General features: G+C 39.5%; 1 protein-coding gene and 2 non-coding genes across 4 annotated transcripts; all 3 read right to left on the bottom strand.

The window, feature by feature from the left end:
- Nucleotides 1–5,606: 5,606 nt before the first annotated feature.
- FRG1 (FSHD region gene 1) lies at nt 5,607–21,250 on the bottom strand. 2 transcript variants are annotated; one of them, XM_061134521.1, is made up of 9 exons: nt 21,130–21,250; nt 16,900–16,970; nt 13,472–13,597; nt 12,199–12,256; nt 11,756–11,870; nt 10,042–10,146; nt 7,729–7,820; nt 6,916–7,026; nt 5,607–5,711 (listed from the first exon to the last, which is right to left on the bottom strand). In XM_061134521.1, the coding sequence occupies exons 1-9, from the start codon at nt 21,153–21,155 to the stop codon at nt 5,675–5,677; spliced, it is 741 nt and encodes a 246-aa protein (XP_060990504.1). In that variant the 5' UTR covers nt 21,156–21,250; the 3' UTR covers nt 5,607–5,674. The 2 variants fall into 2 exon arrangements, with proteins under 2 accessions (XP_060990504.1, XP_060990503.1); XM_061134520.1 differs by having other exon boundaries at nt 20,977–21,223.
- Nucleotides 11,141–11,213, bottom strand: LOC133050704 (small nucleolar RNA U2-30). The gene has a single exon (XR_009691682.1). It is a non-coding gene; the product is annotated as a small nucleolar RNA U2-30 (small nucleolar RNA).
- On the bottom strand, nt 11,350–11,429 carry LOC133050705 (small nucleolar RNA U2-19). Its single transcript, XR_009691683.1, has one exon. It is a non-coding gene; the product is annotated as a small nucleolar RNA U2-19 (small nucleolar RNA).
- Nucleotides 21,251–21,778: the final 528 nt, after the last annotated feature.

Here is a 21,778-nt window from a genome sequence, read left to right as displayed (position 1 = left end):
GGAAAAAGAGAAAGTAAAGGCATGAAATTACTCTTTTTCTCATTGTTACTAATCTTTTAATTAAATGAAATGGATTTCAAGATGAGTGAGTCTGAAAAAATTACCACAGAGGTTACCTGCATTAAATCCCTTAGGCTAATGTTGATAATAATAATACCACAGAAGAACAATATCTTGAAAAGTCATTTTGATGTTTTTCACCTGTTACGAAAGCTATCATGCCATAATAATTTAGTTAATAAAATATGATGTTAAGCTAGCATATTTTAATAATTCTTCTGCATCGTAAGAGTTTGGAGCAATTGAGTAAATATAATTCCTGCAAAAAAGAGTTGAAGCTATGGATTGATTAGTGTCTACACTAGAGTTGACCCAGGAACTCCACAGCATTTGGGTGGATATTGGGCCATCTGGTACGCTGAGTCCATTTTAGGACTTCAGTCCTATTTTAATATTTGAATATTTTATTTTAACTATTCTTTCTGTAAGATGTTGACTTTTTTATCTGTATCTAGGAAAGTCCAGGCAGGTCCTTAATTTGGGGAAGAGTGGGCAGGGAGTAAGAGTTTGAGTAAGTCATGGTGGAGCAGCTTGACTAGACTAACCCTCTCATATGACAGAAATTAAACTTTGGAAAAAATAGTAAAAATTATCTAAAGGTAATGGAGAGTGACCAAAAGTATGTAGAAACTTGAGGGGAGTTAATTCTAGTAGGAATGACTGATGCTGAAGCTGAAACTCCAATACTTTGACCACCTCACGCGAAGAGTTGACTCATTGGAAAAGACCCTGATGCTGGGAGGGATTGGGAGCAGGAGGAGAAGGGGACAACGGAGGGGACTGGATGGCATCACTGACTTGATGGACATGAGTTTGAGTAAACTCCGGGAGTTGGTGATGTACACGGAGGCCTAGTGTGCTGTGATTCATGGGGTCGCAAAGAGTCGGACACGACTGAGCAACTGAACTGAACTGAACTGAATTCTGGTAAAAAGGAAATCGCATTCTTAACATTTTTTTCAACTTAGGGCAAGCCCTAGGCAGTGCCACTAAGGGTCATTAATACTCATACAGAAACCTTACTGTTACTAAAACTTAAATCTTACTTGAGGAATCTGAGGACAGAGTTCAGAGCAACTAAATAGTGTAGAAATGAGGTGGATGAAATCCTGAAAAAAAGGAGAAAGTTACAGAGGGTAGCCACACAGCTCGAATCTCTCACTAATCTCAGAACTCCACATCCTTGGGGCAGACTTCACGCAGCCCAGCTAAAACTAAAAGAATGGAAGGGAGATTTCAGTTGTGGCTCACTGTGGGGAGACAGAATTTGGAGCTTGAGATCAACCAAATTAAACAATATCAACAAACAACTACTAAATAATATCAACAAAAATTCTTAGAGGGACAAAACAGAATCCAGTTTCTATACTATATTATTCACAACATCCAGGATACAGTCTAATTAAATCAGACATATGAAGAACATACTAAAAAGGAAAGGCAAGCAGTGATGACTGACCCAGATGTTAGAATTAGTAGACAAGGATTTTTAAGGGAGCCATTATAACTGCCTAAAAACAAAAACACCAAAAAAGACTTTTAATGAATGTATAGGAAATTTCAGCAGAGAAACAGAAATTTTAACAACAAAGCAAAAGCCACAGGAGGATCAAATGGATTCAAGTGAAGAATAGTGTCTGATGGGTTTAACAAAAACCCATCAAAAAAAAAGTGATGGGTTTAACAGCAGTTTGAAGATGATAAAAGAGTGAGAGTCTGTGAACATGAAGATATAAAAATCTTCAAGATGATCTAATCTGAAAATGTGTGAGCAGTCAAAATAGGGTGTGGGGAGCTTTTTCTTTATTTGTACTTTTACTGTATATAACCTATCTTTTCATAAATTTACTAGACTAGTAAGTCAGGGGAATGTTTGATCAGAACACATCTTTAAAAAAATTTTATTTGTTTTGGGTCTTCGTTCCTGCGTGGACTTCCCTCTAGCTGCAGCAAGCAGGGGCTATTCTAGTTGCCGAACACTGGCTTCTCATTGCGGTGGCTTCTCTTGTCGCAGAGCACAGGCTCTCAGGCATGTGGATTCAGTCGTTGCAGCTCCCAAGCTCTACAGCACAGGCTCAACAGTTGTAGTATAGGGGCTTAGTTGCTCTGCCGCATGTGGGATCTTCCCAGGTCAGAGATTTAACCTGTGTCTCCTGCATTGGCAGGTGGATTCTTTACCACTGAGCTACCAGGGAAGCCCAGAACGTATCTTGATTTTGACAGTGCTTTGAACAAAATTTCTCAAGATATGCTCATGTACAAGATGAAAAATGTGGACCACATGGCTCTCTGCACTTTCATTCTTGATCTCTGCCACTCTCCTAGGCTGACTTCAGTGCTATCATGGGGGTTGTATAAAATGCAATGCTCGAAACAGGGAAGGAACACTCACCTGTTACCTGCGATTTTTTACTTACTTGTTATCCTCCTTCACTAGTATATAAACTCCATGAAGGCAGGAAGTGCCTGTCTGTATCCTCCTGGTTGCCAAGACCTGAAATTAACTCCTGCTCTCTTGAACAGGGGCAGAAACTGGGTTAACATGAAGATGAGCATGGTGACAAGAAGTCCAGGAATGTATTACATTCAGAAATTCAGGTTAACAGAATGTTTGTTTCAGGGAAATCAGTCAGCTGGCAGCAGGTCCCTAGTGCCAAACTGGTGTTGGAAATAAGACTTAAGTCTCTTGTGTGCTCGGAGAAGGCAATGGCACCCCACTCCAGTACTCTTGCCTAGAAAATCCCATGGGCGGAGGAGTCTGGTAGGCTGCAGTCCACGGGGTCACTAAGAGTCGGACACGACTGAGCAACTTCACTTTCACTTTTCACTTTCATGCATTGGAGAAGAAAATAGCAACCCACTCCAGTGTTCTTGCCTGGAGAATCCCAGGGACGGGGGAGCCTGGTGGGCTGCCGTCTATGGGGTCACAGAGTTGGGCACGACTGAAGCGACTTAGCAGCAGCAGCAGCAGCAGCAGCTCGTGTGCTTAGTTGCTCAGTCATGTCCAACTCTTTGTGACACCACGGACTGAAGCCCGATAGGCTCCTCTGTCCATGGGGATTCTCCTATGGACAGAGAACACTGGAGTGGGTTGCCATGCCCTCCTCCAGGGCATCTTCCCAATCCAGGATTGAACCTAGGTCTCCTGCATTGCAGGTTGATTCTTTACCAGCTGAACCACCAGGGAATCTCAGTCTCTTGAGGGTAGTGTTTCTCCAGGTGTGGCTCAGAGGCCTGCTTCAGAATTACCTGGAGTGCTTGTTAAAAATTGGGGGACTAATCTTAAATTTGTTAAGCCTGCATCTCTAAGGATGGGTCTTGGAAATCTACAGGTATCCTAGACAATTCTTATGTATATAAATTTATTTTTAGGGGTTGGGGAGCTGACAAAAGCAAGGAATAGACTAAGTCCTAGGGCAGGTTTCACAATCTTGGCACCACTGGCAATCTGATTGGATAATTCTTTGTTGAATTATCCAGGGGAGGGGGGCGGTGCTGTCCTATGCATTGTAGGATGTTTAGCAAGTATCCCTAGTTTCTAATCCTCTAGATCTCAGATTACCTCTTCCTCTCCGGTTTTAACAACCAAAAATGTCTCCAGACACTCCAAAATGTCCCATGGGCAAAATTGGCCCTGCTTGAGAACCACTGCCTTTGGGGATCAGAAGGAGGAGAAAGAGACACTGGAGAATGTCCAGCTATTGGAACTGGGATGCCATGTTAAGTGAGAGCTACAAGAGTTCCTCTATAAGGCTTGTAGTGTTGGTGGCTTAGCAAATTTTTTGTAGAGGGGCCATGGGAGTCTAGAGTTGGTGACAGATGGAATATAGAGGCTGAGAACTAGACAGGGTGTCACACCAGGTTTTGGTCATGGCTGTGTGCTGGAATCAACATGGAATTGTAAAAACATAAAAATGCATCAGCCAGTCTTAGCTCTACTGAAGTGGAATATCCAGTGAAGTCCAGGTACTTGGTACACAACTTGGATTCAGGAACACTCACAGGGTTAGATGACATCCTGAGCACTGTGTTCAGGAACTCAGGAGACAGTTCAGTTCAGTCGCTCAGTTGTGTCCGACTCTTTGCCACCCTATCAACTGCAGCACGCCAGGCCTCCCTCTCCATCACCAACTCACGGAGTTTACTCAAACTCATGTCCATTGAGTTGGTGATGCCATCCAACCATCTCATCCTCTGTCGTCCCCTTCTCCTCCTGCCTTCAATCTTTCCCAGCATCAGGGTCTTTTCAAATGGGTCAGTTCTTCATATCAGGTGGCCAAAGTATTGGAGTTTCAGCTTCAACATCAGTCCTTCCAATGAACACCCAGGACTGATCTCCTTTAGGATGGACTGGTTGGATCTCCTTGCAGTCCAAGGGACTCTCAAGTCTTCTCTAACACCACAGTTCAAAAGCATCAATTCTTTGGCGCTCAGCTTTCTTTATAGTCCAACTCTCACATCCATACATGACCACTGGAAAAACCATAGCCTTGACCAGATGAACCTTTGTTGGCAAAATAATGTCTCTGCTTTTAAATATGCTATCTAGGTTGGTCATAGCTTTTCTTCCAAGGAGTAAGTGTCTTTTAATTTCATGGCTGCAGTCACCATCTGCAGTGATTTTGGAGCCCAAAAAAGTCTGTCACTGTTTCCACTGTTCCCTATTTGCCATGAAGTGATGGGACCAGATGCCATGATCTTAGTTTGCTGAATGTTGAGCTTTAAGCCAACTTTTTCACTCTCCTCTTTCATTTTCATCAAGAGGCTCTTTACTTCTTCTTCACTTTCTGCCATAAGGGTGGTGTCATCTGCATTTCTGAGATTATAGATATTTCTCCCAGCAGTCTTGATTCCAGCTTGTGCTTCATCCAGCCCAGCGTTTCTTTCAGCCCAGAAGGAGAAAGGCTGGGCATAAAACTGCCTGGGCAAAGCAGACCTCAGCAATGCTTAGTGTCTGAACCTCTTTAATAGCTCCCTTTCCATCCCACAAGTGAGGATGAAAGCATTATATACATATCTGTTATGGCTAGATGATCCTAAGTAGGGGATTTCCCCAATTTTACTCTTAGCCTCTGTTCTGAACCTACTTGCTCTTTTGTGATGTTTCCTGTTTTCACCCCACTGCTTAATACAATTTCTTTCTCTCTGTCCAGCACCCTCATCCTGATATTTGCTTGGCTTGTGTATGATCTGGGCAGTTTCAGAGGTAGAATCAAAGTCCTGCTGATGTACTTGGAGTTTCTAACTTCCTTTTAAAGGTACTGATCAGACACCTATGTATTAAGAAATGGAAAGTAAGACTGTAAAGCAGTAAGACAGCTTCCACAAACTGCACAGGAAACATTAGTTTCATAGAGTAGAACTTTATCCTTTTGACAAGAAATCCAGAAAAGAAAAAAAAAATTTTGTGCCACTTTCAAAGTTTCATTTCCATGTGAAACACTGCAGTTAACTAAAGTACCTCCATGGAGAAGCTCAATTAAACTTGATTAATCTTAGTTAAATCTAGCTACTGCTTCAGCTATAATTACAAAACAGCCCAATAATTCTGTAAAAACACTGATTTTATTATTCAGAAAAAAACAAAAGGAGAAGACAGAAATAAAAATCTTGGTCATTTGCAGTATCTATCAGCTTTCAATTTGGCTCTCCTGTTTAAACAAAAAGCAAATAATAAAAAAATTAATCTATGTAAAAACATGTCATGTAATAGTCACCTGCTACTAAAATCATAAACGTGTGTTCAGCAATTGTGTCTTCAATTTTAGTTATTATCTTACCACACTGCTTATATTAAAATATTTTAATTAAAATGTTTACTTCTCAATTATATGTTTCATAATACATGGGATTTTATTCTTACGAAAAAAACTTTTCCTAATCTTTAACTCATGTTGCCTAAAGGCTTTTAAGATCCAGAACAGCAATTTTAATAGCCTCTGAATTTAAGCATGCCCTAAACTTCTATTTAATAAGGTGGGAATGTTGTATTATCATAAGTGATAAGGGTTACAAGACACAGACCTTATTCTGTTTAAGTCCATATCCTGATTACTTTTATTGCCTATTCTTGATTTCCTAAAAATAGGTATGTTAATATGCTCAGCTGGAAATAATCATTACATCATTTGCTGTCTTCAAGTAGTCACTTGATCAACTGGTTAACAGGAAACACCTGATAAAGAACTGTTACCAAGTAATCTAAAGAAATATCTTAAAGCTAACTTTGCAACATAAGACTTGAAAAGTGGCAGATTACCAAATTCTCTTCTGATATGGTGCTTACTTGATTTATACTTGAAGCTCATAACTAAGCCTCTCCAACCATTTTACTAATGTTGGAAATCTAGGCCACTACTTTCTTAAATAGGAATACTAATAAATATTAATAATTTGCTGTGTTGAATATATTGCACATGTATGAACTCAACAAAGTGCTTCAATTTTATACTTAGAAATTTTTAAACTGATTTTTATCTCATTTTTGAAACCTGTACTACTTTGAAACCTGAACCCACTGAATTTTAAAATTAGTCAAACTACTTCTTTCTAGCCCAGGTTTTAACAGTTATAAAAAAGTCGATGGTAAATGAATTTATGAAGTAGTTTCAGTCAAACCTGAATTGCTTGTAACAAAATATATAAGCACTTGGGACCTGGCTATTTCCAAATACTTTTTCTTGGTGATCTTTTCCCAGACTTAAAATATCCCTTTTAAGGTAGTACCACCACATTCAAAACTTAGAAATAAAGACAAAAATTTTAAAATTACAGTAATTAAGAAAAGAACATGTATTTATACACCACTTCTTTTGGCTACTGAAAACAGCTGGAAATGAATAAAAATTTACTTACCTGTCCAGAAGTGTTTCATGCAAGAATCCATCTTTCCGGGCCTTTTTCAGAATTTTACTGTCTTCTTTACTTATTTTAAGCTTGTGGTCTTGGAAGCTCTGGAATTTCTTTCTATTAAGAAAATGCCTTTCTTGAAAAATGTCTCAAACTTTGATTATACATGTTTACTAACAAGCTTACAAATATTTAAGTTTTTCATTTACTTAAAAACACTGTTTTTCTCAAATAACTTACAACTTTTCAACAACAAAAATGACCTTTCTATCCCACCATCAAGAAGGCAGTTGCCTGGGTAGCTCTACAAACTTAATTAACACTTGGGAGTGTTGGCGGGAGTCTCCTGTGTCCTGGCAATGTTTGACAGGCTTTATGTACTGACAGTGACAGCAACTCTACAGAGCAGGGCTGTTGTTGTTTAGTTGCTAAGTTGTGTCTGACTCTTTGCGACCCCATGGATGGTAGCCTGCCAGGCTCCTCCGTCCATGGGATTCTCCAGGCAAGAATACTGGAGTGGGTTGCCATGCCCTCTTCCAGGGGATCTTCCCGATCCAGGGACTGAGCTGGCATCTCCTGCTTGACAGACAGATTCTTTACCACCGAGCCACTGGGGAAGCCTTGAGCAGGGAGAACAAACCACTACAGGTGACGGGGACTGTTGAAACCTGAACCCTTACCAGAGGCATCCAGCTCAGCACCCCGTCCTAGAGTCTACATTGTGCTGTCTTTTCTTGTCTTTCAGGTCTTTTATTTTAGGTGTCTTGAGAAGCATGTCATTGCCAAACCTATTGTTCTAAAATAAAAAAAAATACCTACACGTAATTGATTTCACACTGTTTGACATTTCCTTTGTCTTCTTCTGGAATATCATCTTTTTTCTTAGTTTCTCTTTCAGCGCAGGATCTGATCTATATATTGGAGATGAGAACACAGAGGTTACACATTTATCTTCCCCTGTCCCACCTTACTTATTACAAAAGAATATTCTAGATGATTTCTTATACAAAAGAAGAAAACAACTTGGCAGTTAGATTCAGAAAAAACAAGTTCTAGGTATGTTTTTATATATATATATGTAACTTACATAAATAATTGCTATTATATGTTTCCTTAGAGCCCTTACATTAGAAAAACTAAAGAGAAAATTACTTGAAAAGCATTTTACAGATCAGGTATTACTATGCCAATTAGGCAATAATTTAACTAGTTTAATTTTGGCTCCATAAGTAAATACAGTAGAATCAAATTATCCTGCTATTTAGTGTTCACTTTATAACACTGAACATAGTGTTAGCTGTTTTACTGCACAATTTGTTTTTACCTAATTGGAATTTATCCCTTTTAAATCCTTTTACCTTCATAAGTTTTGACAAATACTATCACCTGCAATAGATTAACTGACACAGATATAGCAATCAAGATCAATTGAGTAGGGCAAAGGGCTTCCCTGGTGGCTTAGACAGTAAAGACTCTGCCTGCAATGCAGGAGCCTGGGGTTTGATCCCTGGGTGGGGAAGACCCCCTGGAGAAGGGAATGGCTACCCACTCCAGTAGTCTTGCCTGGAGAATGGAGTGGGGCAGGAAGGGGATAGAATTCAGGGCCAAGGAACTGGCAATCTGCAACCCAAAGGATCGACATCTTGAAAGTGATCTCTGTGGCTTAAAGCACGTTCCAAGATTGCTTCGAAAGTTGTGAGCAATAATAAGGCATGTGCAATTAATATGTGCGCAACCACTCTGGCTGGAGGAGTCCTCAAAGAACTGTGGAAATTCTGGGCCAGGCCTGTGACACTATACCACCCTTGGCAGGAAGGGATGTGTTCTGGTAGATAAGGCCAGCGTATGAAGGTGGACGCTGACACAGACAAGCAGAGCCTGCAGTGTGGAAGGGAGGGTGGACAGAGTCCTGGATTATCACTGCTCAGAGGTTCCAGGTACCTGCCTAACCAAACAGGTTAGGGAAACCTGACAGGTACTTCATATAAAAACAGCTGCAACTGTTGATAAAATACAGCATAATTTTTTTTTTTTTTCTTTGCACTAGATGTGCAAAGTACTGCTCATAGAGTTGCACTGTTTGTCTTCAATAATCATACTTTTATAATGTAATCCAAATAATTTAAACATGACACAAAAAATTAAATATAATTACAAATGAAATAAATAGGTGAGTGGGATCTTAGTTCCCTGACCAGGGATAGAACCCGTGACCCTGCAGTGGAAGCTTGGAGTCTTAACCACCGGACCACCAGAGAATGCTCCACCAGCATTTTTCTAGTGACTTGTTTTCGGAGAAGCGATGTGCTGTGGAATGTAACTTCTAGGGTCAGTTGGGCCTGGGTACACATTCTGTCTCCACTTTAGCTGTGTGACTTCCTGCAGGGACTGATCAAAACACTGAGGATTTAAGGAGGGTTAGAGGCTGTTCCTCCCCTGGACAGTTAAAAGGTAACAGTTAACTACCTTAGGGGAACACTAAAGACAATCTCGCATGTTCCTGAAGCTACTTGCTTTAGTTTTATGTACTGAATAACTGAAAAACATTATGACTAACACTTTTAAAAATTACAACAAAAGAAAATCTAGGTTTTAGATTTAATTTTTTTTTGGACATTTTTAGCAGTGAAAATGGCTTTTGAGAAAACCATGGCATATATACTAAAACTTATAATTCCTGAGCTATCTAGAATGGTATTTCTTTCTCCATCAGTCAACTCCAAATGATGAAGAGTTACTGGTATTAACATTCTTGTTTTAAAAGATTAGTGATATTTTTCGAGGTTAGAAAGAATAGTGTAAGACTGTAAAACTGAAGATTATGAAAACTGAAAATATTTAAAAAGTAAAAAATATGAGACACAGAATTTAAAACAAAATGTATACACATACTTGATAGACATGTTTAAGTTATGCTGATAGTAGAGAAAATGTAACATGGATTTTTATGCTTTATTTATAAGGATTAGGCCACTTTAAAAAAGGCTTTTTTTCATTTCTTTGTGCCTTCCACCATGGCCCTCACTAATGCATTACACATGGTAAGTGTGGAACAGACTGCAACATTTTAAAGAGATGTAGTCATACCATATATGTGACGTGTACTAGTCTATAGAAAATACTCATGATTACCTTTATCATTTCTTCTTCTCCTGCTGTTTTACTTTTTGCTTCTATATCACCTGCTTCATTGCATCTAATAAAACAGCTATTGGAGGCCAGTAAAGCCATTTTCCCCTAAATAAAACAAAATAACAAGTTATAAGAATATCTGCAAAAGAATTCTTAAGTCTTGAGATTAAACTGATTTCTTCCCAAATCTAAAAGGAATCAGGAAAGAGAATGTGAAGAAAACCTGGAAGATAAAAAAACATAGAAAAATAAATCAAAATCATTTATAATCTTACTACTCAAACATAATTACATTAAATACTTTTAGTATATTCTATTAGATTTAGTAGGACTAAATTCTAACTATATGGACTAGAATTATTTCCTTTGGCTGCAAAGATTTATTGGGATATAATTGATTTAGTCAGTTTGTTTTAATTAGCTTTAAAGAAAAGAAATTATAATGTATTTTACTCAAATAGCAATATTTTAAGATTTTCCTCCATAATTAGAAAACATAAAAAAAATCACAGTTGAAGTATAACCAACTATACTTCCATAACATTAAAAAAAGAAAGAAATGCAGAAAAAAACAGAAAAGCTAGCCTTTGATGCCTTTGAATTTATTGCTCAGCCCTTTTAAGAATCAATGTCTGAGGGACTTGTGGGTGTAGGAAGAATTTAATCTGTCATATCCATTGACCAAAGTGCTAATAATATGGGTTTGATTTAATTTCTTATTTGAGGGAGTGAGGATTGAGTTTTCTGTCATCTGCATGCCTCTTGGTGCGCTGGGATGTGGCTGTGATTTAGTCCAAGGTGATTTAAATCTGTGCTGCTGATTTTTCTGCTGAGTCCCTTTTCTGTGTTAAAGTTTTACTTGTTAAACCAGGGACTTTTAAGACTTTAAGATTTTAAAACGTAGCGTCTTCCCCCAAAATAAAGTGAAATGAAAATCCCTAAAGTTCTGTATGACTGGTAGTATCTGACTCATCATATTGCCTTATGATATGCTGGCCTCTTCTGTTGATATAATGAGAAATAGCTATTCGGTTTCTTTGCCAATTAGAAAAAAATGTTTTGTTTTTGCTATTGAATGTTTCTTTTTTTTTTTTAATTCTGAGCTCAGATCAAGTGTAGAAACCTTCACAGTTATAAAGGTCCATAGTAGTAAAACCTTTTCATCATTGCTCAGAGCTCATCAGCCTTTCATACACACACACACACACACACACACACACACTCACCCATCAATAAAGTTCTCAGTAATCTACTGTCACCTTTACTCACACACAAACACACACACACTTTATTTTAAATTCTTTAGCTTCTCAGAACTACAGAGATCATGTATCAGGTAGACTAAAAGGTCTTCTGATGCTCAGATTTGGCTATTTTCATCATTGATCCACTTCAGTAAGAGCAGATCTCAGAGAACTGAATGAGTTTCTTATATATTTTGGACATTAACCCTTTAACAGATATCTAGCTTGTAAGTACTTTTTCCCAGTCTACAGCATGTCTTTTCACTCTGTTGATTGTTGTGTTTTTTTCCCGTGTTGCACTATTTTTTGAGATCTTCTGAAGGTTATGAATTCACGTTAATTTGTAAAAATTTAATGCATTATATTATTGCACTACTTTTTTGTTTTGTCTGAATATATGCTCTTGTTGACTGTTAGAGACTTTCTCCTATGCTGAGAAGGAGCTTGTAAAAAAAAATAATAGTACTTACATCTTGAAAGACGGGTTCCCACTGCTCTCTAGGTCCAATTGCATCTGAACGCCCAACAACAAGTCCGTCTGAATTTATCCCAAGGTATTTTCCATAGCCAGATTTCAGGGCAATTCTTCAATTAATAAAGTAGTTAAATGTTAAAAACTGAGAGAAAATTAAATATGGAACGTAAAAACGTGTGTATAAAATTTAGATTAACCACAGTTTCAATGTTCAAAAGCCATGTGTGGCAAGTGGCTACCATACTGGACAAGTGGTTCTGTGTATACAGTTTAATATTCAACTTTTTAAATACAAGTACTATATAATACCTTATTTTATGCAGCAAATATTTTCCCAAATTCATTATTCTTCAAAAACACCACTTTTAATGGATATATCCTATTATAATGTACCATCTTGTATTACAATGTATTAATTATAGTTCAACTCAAGCTTACCTGGAATCAGACAATTTGACAGCTGTAAACTGCTCTGGAGGACTAGGGCCCTCATCAACTACAAGAGAAAACATTTTGAAGTAAATTTGACATTTCTTATACAAAAAAATACTCTTTGGCTTAAAAAAAAGTAGTTCTTCTTCTTTTAAAACCAAATGTAAGAATATTATATTATGTAATTATAATACAGTATATGGGCTTCCCTGGTGGTTCAGACAGTGAAGAACCCATCTGCCAACACAGGAGACGTGGGTTCAATACCTGGGTTGGGAAGATCCCTTGGAGTAAGAAAAGGCAATCCACTCTAGTATTCTTGCCTGCAGAATCCCATGGACAGAGGAGCCTGGCGGGCTACAGTCCACAGGGTCACAAAGAGTCGGACATGACTGAGCAACTTAACACATGATATAGTATTCATAGTATCAAGAGTTACTTTATCTTCAAATGCAGCTCTGTTAACATCTTGATTCTAGATCATCGAGACTCACTTTGGACTTCTGACCTCTAGAATTGTGTGACAGTAATAAATTTGTGTTATTTTAAGCCAAAAAAAAAAAAGAGAATACTTTATCTTCTGTATGTAAAACTAAGCTTTAGTTTATTTAAAAAGTCTCTAACAGTCAATGAGAAGTGTATGTTAAAAAAAAACCAAAAAAACTAAAGTTTAGTTTTACATATCTAATGAGATAGGTCAGCATGATGCTTATTTATTTAGTTACTTCCAAGATACTATCTCCTTGCATTTTAAAAGGCAGTCAGCATATAGACAAATAAGCACTTAATGTTGAAAAAACTAAAATGGTTTAATTTATTCAAGGGATGACCATTTGGATAAAAAGCTCTTTGTAATTTTCTAATTACTTTGTGTCTCATTAGTGCTTCTTCCCATGGGCTAAAAGAAAAGAGAAAACTTCAGATTAACAGTGCCCCGGGTTAGCTGTGGCAAAAGGTCTAAAGAGTAAAGGAATTCAAACTTTTGATTCATCTAGGTTTTCTTTTTCTTTCATTATTTCAATTATTTACAATAGTTTTGATTGCCATGGATACCCTTTTGGAATTACACAGAATGTTTTCAAATGCTTACACTGCAAAGAGGGAGTTGCCAATAACTGGTAAATAGTGAGGAAGGAAAAAAGTGGAAGAGTCAAATCAATGGATTCACTCCTTTGGGATGTATTTGCGATTAGTTAGAACTTGGTGTAAGTGAATGAATGCCATAAAATATTAACTTCAAGTGGCCTTTTCCATCCCATTGCCTCTACCAGACACAAACCTTCTTTATGTGGAGCTCCCAGTGTAAAAAGTCCATTGTCAAGTGCATGTATGTAGGTTCCTTTATCCATTTCAATTGCTATGGTTCCTGAAATCTCACCGAAGTTCGTTACTGTCCACCAGATTCCTAAAAGATAAAATCAATCATTTAAATTTACATTTTGTATTTGTGACAGAAGGTTCTTACTTGCTGCTGTTGTCATTATAACTTTTTTTTAAATTTTGCAGTTCTAGAGTAGTTGGATTCAGAGAGATAAAAAGCAGGATGGTGGTTCCTAGGGACTAGAGGAGAGGGAGATATGGGCGTTTATAGTTTAATGGGTGTAAAGCTTCAGTTTTGTAAGATGAAAAAAAAATTCATCTTGAATTGAAGACAGAGGGTGGTAATGGCTGCACAGTAGTGGGAATGCACTTAATGACACTGAACTGTACACTAAGAAAGGGTTCATATTAAGTGTGTTTTACTACAATAATTTAGTGAGAGGTTTGCATGATAATTTGAGTTATTTCTGACTTAGTTATAATTGTTGTCAGTTAAAAAAAAAAAGCTTTACTCAGAATCATTATCAACATCCTATGATCATTAATTCTTTCTTAAAAATGTAGTAGTTAGTGAAATAAAATTATTTGTATTTTATATGTTCTGTGCTATACTGACCAAGTACACTTCATGTTGACTCTCCCCAAATGACCTAGATTCTAGATTCAATACAGTTTTGGAAAATCCAACAGGATTTATTGTAGAAAGTAATACATTGATTGTAAAATTTATATGGAAATACAAAGGAAATAGATTTAAGGGACTAGATCTGACAGACTGCCTGAAGAACTATGGACGGAGGTTTGTGACATTGTACAGGAGACAGGGATCAAGACCATCCCCATGGAAAAGAAATGCAAAAAAGCAAATGGCTGTCTGAGGAGGTCTTACAAATAGCTGTGAAAAGAAGAGAAGCGAAAAGCAAAGGAGAAAAGGAAAGATATTCTCAGCTGAATGCAGAGTTCCAAAGAATAGCAAAGAGAGATAAGAAAGCCTTCCTCAGCGATCAATGCAAAGAAACAGAGGAAAACAACAGAATGGGAAAGACTAGAGATCTCTTCAAGAAAATTAGAGATACCAAGGGAACATTTCATGCAAAGATGGGCTCGATAAAGGACAGAAATGTATGGACCTAACAGAAGCAGAAGATATTAAGAAGAGGTGGCAAGAATACACTGAAGAACTGTACAAAGAAGATCTTCACGACCCAGATAATCACGATGGTGTGATCACTCACCTAGAGCCAGACATCCTGGAATGTGAAGCCAAGTGGGCCTTAGGAAGCATCACTATGAGCAAAGCTAGTGGAGGTGATGGAATTCCAGTTGGGCTATTTCAAATCCTGAAAGATGATGCTGTGAAAGTGCTGCACTCAATATGCCAGCAAATTTGGAAAACTCAGCAGTGGCCACAGGATTGGAAAAGGTCAGTTTTCATTCCAATCCCAAAGAAAGGCAGTCCCAAAGAATGTTCAAACTACTGCACAATTGCACTCATCTCACACGCTAGTAAAGTAATGCTCAAAATTCTCCAAGGAAGGCTTCAGCAATACGTGAACCGTGAACTTCCAGATGTTCAAGCTGGTTTTAGAAAAGGCAGAGGAACCAGAGATCAAATTGCCAACATCCGCTGGATCATCGAAAAAGCAAGAGAGTTCCAGAAAAACATCTATTTCTGCTTTATTGACTATGCCAAAGCCTTTGACTGTGTGGATCACAATAAACTGTGGAAAATTCTGAAAGAGATGGGCATACCAGACCACCTGACCTGCCTCTTGAGAAACCTGTATGCAGGTCAGGAAGCAACAGTTAGAACTGGACATGGAACAACAGACTGGTTCCAAATAGGAAAAGGAGTACGTCAAGGTTATATATTGTCACCCTGCTTATTTAACTTATATGCAGAGTACATCATGAGAAACACTGGGCTGGATGAAGCACAAGTTGGAATCAAGATTGCCGGGAGAAATATCACTAACCTCAGATATGCAGATGACACCACCCTTATGGCAGAAAGTGAAAAGGAACTAAAGAGCCTCTTGATGAAAGTGGAAGAGGAGAATGAAAAAGTTGGCTTAAAGCTCAACATTCAGAAAACTAACATCATGGCATCTGGTCCCATCACCTCATGGGAAATAGATGGGGAAACAGTGGAAACAGTGTCAGACTTTATCTTTTTGGGCTCCAAAATCACTGCAGATGGTGATTGCAGTCATGAAATTGAAAAACGCTTACTCCTTGGAAGGAAAGTTATGACCAACCTAGATAGCATATTAAAAAGCAGAGACATTACTTTGTCAACAAAGGTCTGTCTAGTCAAGGCTATGGTTTTTCCAGTGGTCATGTATGGATGTGAGAGTTGGACTGTGAAGAAAGCTGAGCGCTGCAGAATTGATGCTTTTGAACTGTGGTGTTGGAGAAGACTCTTGAGAGTCCCTTGGACTGCAAGGAGATCCAACCAGTCCATCCCAAAGGAGATCAGCCCTGAGTGTTCACTGGAAGGACTGATGCTGAAGCTCAAACTCCAATACTTTGGCCACCTCATGCGAAGAGTTGAAGAGTTGACTCTGGAAAAGACCCTGATGCTGGGAGGGATTGGGGGCAGGAGGAGAAGGGGACGACAGAGGATGAGCTGGCTGGATGGCATTACCAACTCAATGGACATGAGTTTGAGTAAACTCCGGGAGTTGGTGATGGACAGGGAGGCCTGGTGTGCTGCGATTCATGGCGTCGCAAAGAGTCGGACACGACTGAGCAACTGAACTGAACTGAACAAAGGATCTACAAGACTATAAAGAAGTACAGTATAAAGCTGGGAGATTCACACCACCTGATTTCAAGACTTTATGAAATGACAGTAATCAAGACAAATATATCAAAAGAACAACAGACAAACTGCAGGAACAGAGTCCATAAATAGACTGACATATATAAAGTCAACTGATTTTTGACAAAGACACCAAAGCACTTTGTTGAGAAAGGAAGTCTATCAGTATGATATCTGGATATCAATATGATGAAAAGAGAGAAAATAATTTGTATACTGTATTTGGTTTAATGATATTTATAGGTATCAGCCCTTTAAAATGATCTATCAGAATCTCTGGGCTATTAGGTAGTCTAACGATGGCACCTATGAAGTCAGAGACCTGTGTGTCCTCTCTCCTGCGCTTTGTTTTGACGATGAAGAAAAGGCATCAGACATCAACCGTGCTAGAACATAAAAGAAACCTATAACTCTAATATTTGAGCATTTTAAGACAAATGTGAGTCGGCCATAAATTCCTTCTACTTTCTTTTTACTACTTATCTCTACTAGGAAAATATTTTTAAGGGGATCTCAACCAATGCTAACTTTTCTCAGAATGAAGTAATAGAAAATTGACTCACCAACAATATCAAGCTGAGTTTCTTCATCTTCTTCTCTTTTTCTCTTCTTCTCTTTGCTCTTTTTCTTCTTACTACAGGGGATAATTTATATAGATGAGTTTAGATATATTGATTTGCATACTAAATATCATCCGATGGAATCTTAGAGGACTCTTCTAAGATGTACACTGGTATATAAATTACTGATATATAACAATATACCTTCATATACCCTTTTACTTCTAATACAGAGAAGTTACTTCTGATCCTGTTCGTATTGTGTTGCAGTTAAAGAGAACAGACTCTGGAGCCAGACTGCCTTTTAGAATCCTGATTCTGTCATTTCTTAGCTCTGTGATTTGTTTGGAGAATTTACTTAATTTGTCAATGTCCCCACCTATACAAATAAGGATAACAATTTAACCCAACTCTTACTGTGAGGATTAGGAGTTAAGGCATAATCTTCATACATTACTTGTGAAAATGTAAAACGATGCAACCAGAAGAGTTTGGAGTTCTTGGAAAGTATGGAATTAGGTTTATGGAAACCATTGGATCTAACGATTCTCCTCCTAGGTGTACACCCAAGAGAAATGAAAACATAGGTCCACACAGAAACTTGCATAAGAATATTCATAGAGGGGAGGGGGCGGGTGGGGGAAAAAAAAAAAAGAATATTCATAGCAGCATTATTCATGAGAGTCTCCAAAATGGAAACCCAAATGTCCATCAACTGATGTATGGATAAACAAAATGTGTTATATCCATATAATGGAGCACTGGTGGTGGTTTAGCCACTCAGTCGTGTCTGACTATGTGCAACCCCATGGACTGTGGCCCACCAGGCTCCTCTGTCTATGGGATTTCCCAGGCAAGAATACTGGAGTGGGCTGCCATTTCCTTCTCCAGAGGACCTTCCTCACCCAGAGATCAAACCTGCATCTCCTGCATTGGCAGGGGGATTCTTTACCACTGAGCCACCTTCAGTTCAGTTCAGTCACTCAGTGTCTGACTCTTTGCGACGCCATGAACTACAGCATGCCGTGCCTTCCTGTCCATCACCAACTCGTGGACTTTACCCAAACCCATGTCCATCGAGTCAGTGATGCCATGCAACCATCTCATCCTCTGTCATCCCCTTCTCCTCCTGCCCTCAATCTTTCCCAGCATCAGGGTCTTTTCCAATGAGTCAGCTCTTCACATCAGGTGGCCAAAGTTTTGGAGTTGCAGCTTCAGCATCAGTCCTTCCAATGAATATTCAGGACTGATCTCCCTTAGGATGGACTGGTTGGATCTCCTTGCAGTCCAAGGGACTCTCAAGAGTCTTCTCCAACACCACAGTTCAAAAGCATCAATTCTGCAGCGCTCAGCTTTCTTTATAGTCCAACTCGCACATCCATACATGACTACTAGAAAAACTATAGCCTTGACTAGATGGACCTTTGTTGACAAAGTGATGTCTCTGTTTTTTTAATATGCTGTCTAGGTTGGTCATAACTTTCCTTCCAAAGAGTAAGCATCTTTCAATTTCATGACTGCAATCACCATCTGCAGTGATTTTGGAGCCCAAAAGAATAAAGTCTGACACTGTTTCCCCATCTATTTGCCTTGAAGTGATGGGACCAGATGCCATGATGTTAGTTTTCTGAATGTTGAGCTTTAAGCCAACTTTTTCATTCTCCTCTTCCACTTTCATCAAGAGGCTCTTTAGTTCCTCTTCACTTTCTGCCATAAGGGTGGTGTCATCTGCAAATCTGAGGTTAGTGATATTTCTTCCAGCAATCTTGATTCCAACTTGTGCTTCATCCAGCCCAGTGTTTCTCATGATGTACTCTGCATATAAGTTAAATAAGCAGGGTGACAATATATAACCTTGACGTACTCCTTTTCCTATTTGGAACCAGTCTGTTGTTCCATGTCCAGTTCTAACTGTTGCTTCCTGACCTGCATACAGGTTTCTCAAGAGGCAGGTCAGGTGGTCTGGTATGCCCATCTCTTTCAGAATTTTCCACAGTTTATTGTGATCCACACAGTCAAAGGCTTTGGCATAGTCAATAAAGCAGAAATAGATGTTTTTCTGGAACTCTCTGGCTTTTTCGATGATCCAGCGGATGTTGGCAATTTGATCTCTGGTTCCTCTGCCTTTTCTAAAACCAGCTTGAACATCTGGAAGTTCACGGTTCACGTATTGCTGAAGCCTTCCTTGGAGAATTTTGAGCATTACTTTACTAGCGTGTGAGATGAGTGCAATTGTGCAGTAGTTTGAACATTCTTTGGGACTGCCTTTCTTTGGGATTGGAATGAAAACTGACCTTTTCCAATCCTGTGGCCACTGCTGAGTTTTCCAAATTTGCTGGCATATTGAGTGCAGCACTTTCACAGCATCATCTTTCAGGATTTGAAATAGCCCAACTGGAATTCCATCACCTCCACTAGCTTTGTCCATAGTGATGCTTCCTAAGGCCCACTTGGCTTCACATTCCAGGATGTCTGGCTCTAGGTGAGTGATCACACCATCGTGATTATCTGGGTCGTGAAGATCTTTGTACAGTTCTTCAGTGTATTCTTGCCACCTCTTCTTAATATCTTTTGCTTCTGTTAGGTCCATACCATTTCTGTCCTTTATTGAGCCCATCGTTGCATGAAATGTTCCCCTGGTATCTCTAATTTTCTTGAAGAGATCTCTAGTCTTTCCCAACCTGGGAAGCCCTTAATGGAATATTATTCAGCCATAAAAGGAATGAGTACTGATACAACATAGATGAATCTTGAGAATGTTATCCTAGGTAAAAGAAGCCAGATACAAAAGGCTGCATATTGTATCGTTCAGTCATTCAGTCGTGTCCGACCCTGCATATTGTATGATTCCATTTATATGCAATGTTTATGAGGCAAACTGATACAGATAAAAGGTGGATTAGTGGTTGCCAGGGTTTAGGGGATGAGCAGAATGTGGAGTTACTGCTAATGATGGTGGGCTTCCTCCTAAGAGGATGCAAACGTTCAGCAACTCAACAGTGTTGAGCCTTGTGAATACACTAAAACCCACTGAATTCTACTTTAAACGGGCGAACTTTATAGTATATGTAGTATGTCTCAACAATAAAAAACCCGAGTCACTTTCAAAAAAGTTGATAGGCATTGCTTACAACAGTTTTTGGCACATATGAAATGCTACATGTGTTAATTATATTGATAGTTATAATGATTACAAGACACACTTGTTTGCATTTTCATTACAAAATAAGCTTTCAGAAGCTAACTCTCTCCTCCCTCCTATGAATTCAGGCAGTAACAGTTTCGCATGTATTCAGGATAAATTCTTAATCCCAGACCCCTAGGCAGAGTTCTTAAGAGTAGTGGCTTCAGCTTGCTTCTTGACACTTTCCTTCCATCCCATCTAAAATTACAGAAAACTCTTATCACTGGGACCAGGATGAAATGCTCAGCATTTGTGTAAATTGATCAATCCTGAGCAAATCTACCGGTTAAAAAAGAGGTGTAGGTATGAGTGAGCAGATATCTTTTCCTAAAAAATCTCATACTCATAAATCACCAGGGTAACTTCTTCCTCGCGTTTGGCTCTACTTATTTATTGTACACATCACCTCGTTTAATCCTCAAAACAACCCTTTTGGAGTATCACTAATCCCCTCCCAAGAGGAAGCTCAAAGATACTGACGAACCTGCCACAAGATTAGTAATTGGTGGAGTCCAGGTTTGAACCCATAGCCTTTTCAAAATCCGTATCTGCATATTGCATTAAAATTAATTTTTTTAAAAGGTGGCAGTGAAGCCATGTTGAAAAGAGTTATCCCTAATAAAGGGAGTTACTGTTATAACCCACACGACCAGACTAACACAGTCCTACCAAGCATAGGAATGGAGGTGGGGGTTCATCAAGGGAAATCCGACTTTGTGGCTCCTGGTCCCCCAGGTGCGCGCAAAATCTGTGCATCCCGGCAGGAGGCCAGGCCCAAGGACCGGGAGCCTGAATGACAGCTACCAGCGGCCCCAGGATACTCGCCCCAGGGAGGGGAAGGCTGAGGGGAGTCGAGAAAGAGGGCGAGAATCTCCCACGCAAACCCGCGTCCTTACCTCTTGGCCTTGGTTCCCTTGAGCACGAGTTTGGTGGACTTCACATAGGAGTATTCGGCCATGGTCGTGGCAAAACACGTGAACCGGAGCCGGAGCGGGCGAGGGAGGCACAAAAGTGGAGACTGGGCCCGAGCTCCCCGAAAACGTACTCACCAGCGGAGTGGGCGCGTCTCCCTCATGTCCGTGGCCTTTTTTCACCCCAACGTCAACTCCCAAATAGAATTCCACTTCCTGTTTACAGCCTGGGTACGGCATCCGCAGAGGGCCGAAATAGATCCGAATTTTTTTTTTTCTGGCTGCGCCCTGAGAACGGGCTTTTCCGAATGCGGAAGCCAGGGAGACGCGCCCTCTGGTGGACGTGGCGGGTCTCGCAGCCGAGCTGGGTGTCTGGAGCCGGTTTGGAGAGAGTCCGCCTGCGAGATCTTGGGAGGAGGCGATAATTAGATTAGGGATGCGATGACTCAATCTACCCTCCGGAAGCGGCTCAGTGGACTAGTCCTGACTGCGCCGCAGCCAAGGGCTGGGCCCGCTTGTGCGGCGGGGGCGTTGAGTAACACAGGGCGCGTTGTTTGGCCTTGGGCGACTTCACAAGCCGTCTCAATTCCGCAAACGTTTATTGTACTGTTCGTACTTACGGAGACTCGAGTAATGCAGAGGAAACAAACGGAATAAAATAAAAGACAATTAAGTGTCAACGTTTGGGCGAAAGATTTCACTAGCGTTGCAGGATTTTGGGTGGAGATGGGCAGGCGGGAGACAGGGAAAGCTAATGTATTCAGAGGTCTTTCTCCATATAGGGTGG

The sequence above is a fragment of the Dama dama genome, chromosome 32, assembly GCF_033118175.1.
Source record: "Dama dama isolate Ldn47 chromosome 32, ASM3311817v1, whole genome shotgun sequence".
NCBI lineage: Eukaryota > Metazoa > Chordata > Mammalia > Artiodactyla > Cervidae > Dama > Dama dama.
Note: the sequence above shows the minus strand (reverse complement) of the source record. Positions and strands in the feature narration are given on the sequence as shown.